This window comes from Aplysia californica, unplaced genomic scaffold (assembly GCF_000002075.1).
Source record: "Aplysia californica isolate F4 #8 unplaced genomic scaffold, AplCal3.0 scaffold00050, whole genome shotgun sequence".
Lineage (NCBI taxonomy): Eukaryota > Metazoa > Mollusca > Gastropoda > Aplysiida > Aplysiidae > Aplysia > Aplysia californica.
The window spans coordinates 435,497-437,368 of record NW_004797320.1 but is presented as its reverse complement, the minus strand read 5'-3'; the positions used below and the strand labels follow the sequence as shown (position 1 = coordinate 437,368).

At 43.4% G+C, this 1,872-nt stretch overlaps 1 protein-coding gene across 5 annotated transcripts in view; it reads right to left on the bottom strand.

Moving 5' to 3' along the window:
- LOC101855170 (MORN repeat-containing protein 4) overlaps nt 1–1,872 on the bottom strand; it is a 75,353-nt gene that overhangs the window by 18,043 nt on the left and 55,438 nt on the right. The window contains exon 4 of one of the 5 annotated variants that reach the window (XM_005092645.3): nt 882–1,110. The exons of the other annotated variants lie outside the window; for them this stretch is intronic. Within the exon in view, the coding sequence (XP_005092702.1) occupies nt 998–1,110 (113 nt within the window). The 3' untranslated portion in view covers nt 882–997. Of the gene's footprint in view, nt 1–881; nt 1,111–1,872 lie in introns of those variants that run through there. 5 annotated transcript variants of the gene reach the window in all.

Sequence of the window (1,872 nt, the reverse complement as noted above, 5' to 3'; positions counted from 1 at the left end):
CTCCACTTAATCTTTACTCTAAACCAGTCGCTAATTGACATAGATATATCCTTTTTCCTTCCTCTTTTCTCTCTCATTCTCCCATTCTCTCTCTCCCGCGCTCTCTCTCCCTCACTCTCTCTCTCTCTCTCTCTCTCTCAATCCCTCTCTCGTCCCCACAACCTCACTGACTAATTCCCTCACTAATATGGGGGCTCTCGAGGCCTAGAGGTTAAGGTGTTCGCATATCATTCAAAGGTCCCGGGTTCGAATTCGGGTAGCGAACGAAATATTTTCTTCTTTAAAATTGTCTTCTTTCTCCTTCTTTCCTTCTCTCTTGCAATATTCTGTGGTCTGCTTTCGTCTCCACTTTCTTCCCCCACCCCCTCACCTCCTTTGCCCCCTTCACTGGACTCCCAACTCTTTCAGCAGCCTTTCTACTGCTACTCCTTGGCTCCTTACTGCAGCCTGCTGTCTTTCAGCCACACCCCTGATCTCCTGGTAGGAAAGATCTACACATAGTCTTCTCGGACAAGGGCAAAAAATCACGGAGGTCCCGTGTGCAAGTTACGCACGTTAAAGATCCCTTGGAGGACCAAAATCAATAAGAGTAGGCTTCGGCCGCCATCCAGGCAAAATTGAAAAATTCCTACTAATTGTAAATGTTTGGTGTGTCCCGCGCACTCATATGGCCTTATGCGTTTGCAAGCGCGTAAAACACTTAAACCAACCCCCCCCCCCAAAAAAAAAAAAAACAAAAAAAAAAACAACAACAACAAAAAAACAAAAAACCCTCACTAATATAAACATTATCATACACACACTCACACATAAACACACACAAACACAAACAAACAAACACGCTAACACACAAAACGACAAAATGTAGAGTAAGGCCGATGCATGTTTTCATCACTGCACTAGATGCTGCCAACGTTTATTCGAGCAGATTCCTGATGACAATCGTGATTTTCCGACTCGACCTCACCCGATACGATTATACATATTATGAGACTGATCAGACAAATGTGCACTCTGATTCTTTAGAGCCACACTCGTAGTGTTCCCATGGGCTTCGCCATCTGTGCACACGAAGAGCATTACCAGGCTTTGTTTCTGTAGAGCCACGCCCTAAATTAACCAAATAAAATGAAAATGCAGAAGAAAACATTATTTTAAAGTGAGAATATCAAAACCTAAAACAAAGATAAGGCGAATTACTTTTTTTTCTCTCTCCTAAATTGAAAAGTCACTTAGAACAAGGGGAAGCCATTGCCATTGGTATCTAGTTCAACGCCCCCTTTCAGCTCTGTAAAACTACTTAGGAGCACGAACATCACAATTTTAACATTATAATGCCTTTCCCCAAAAAGACTGGACCAAATGAGTGAGGAGCCTTGAAACCCCCTATCCCCCCCCCCAAAAAAAAAGCAAGATAAACAACAACAAAAAAACCCAAACGAACAAACCAAAAGTACGGAAAAGTTTGTTTTAAGAAGCGTTTTACAGCACTTGCAACACAATTACGTCACATAAGCGTCGAAGATTAGAAGTGTTACAAGAGAGTAACAAACAGAAAAAGGTGAGAGATAAGGACGATAAATGTTTGACAGGAAAGGAGGAACAATCCGCGCCAGAGCACCAGGACCTGCCAACAACCTACTATTTTCATGAATGATCCGCCAGGTATTCGAACCAAAGTCATCCAATCCACACCCCGGCGTGCTACCCCAAGAACTAGCCTGGGGCCCTATTTGCCTCGGACTTGAGCAATCAGTAACCAATAACGCATACTGTAGGGTAGAGTTGGTGTGCACTGAAGCACACGCTCCAATGTATTCTTTATTCAATGTGCATCTTGGAACGGAGCCGAGTAACAAAAAAAGGGGGGGG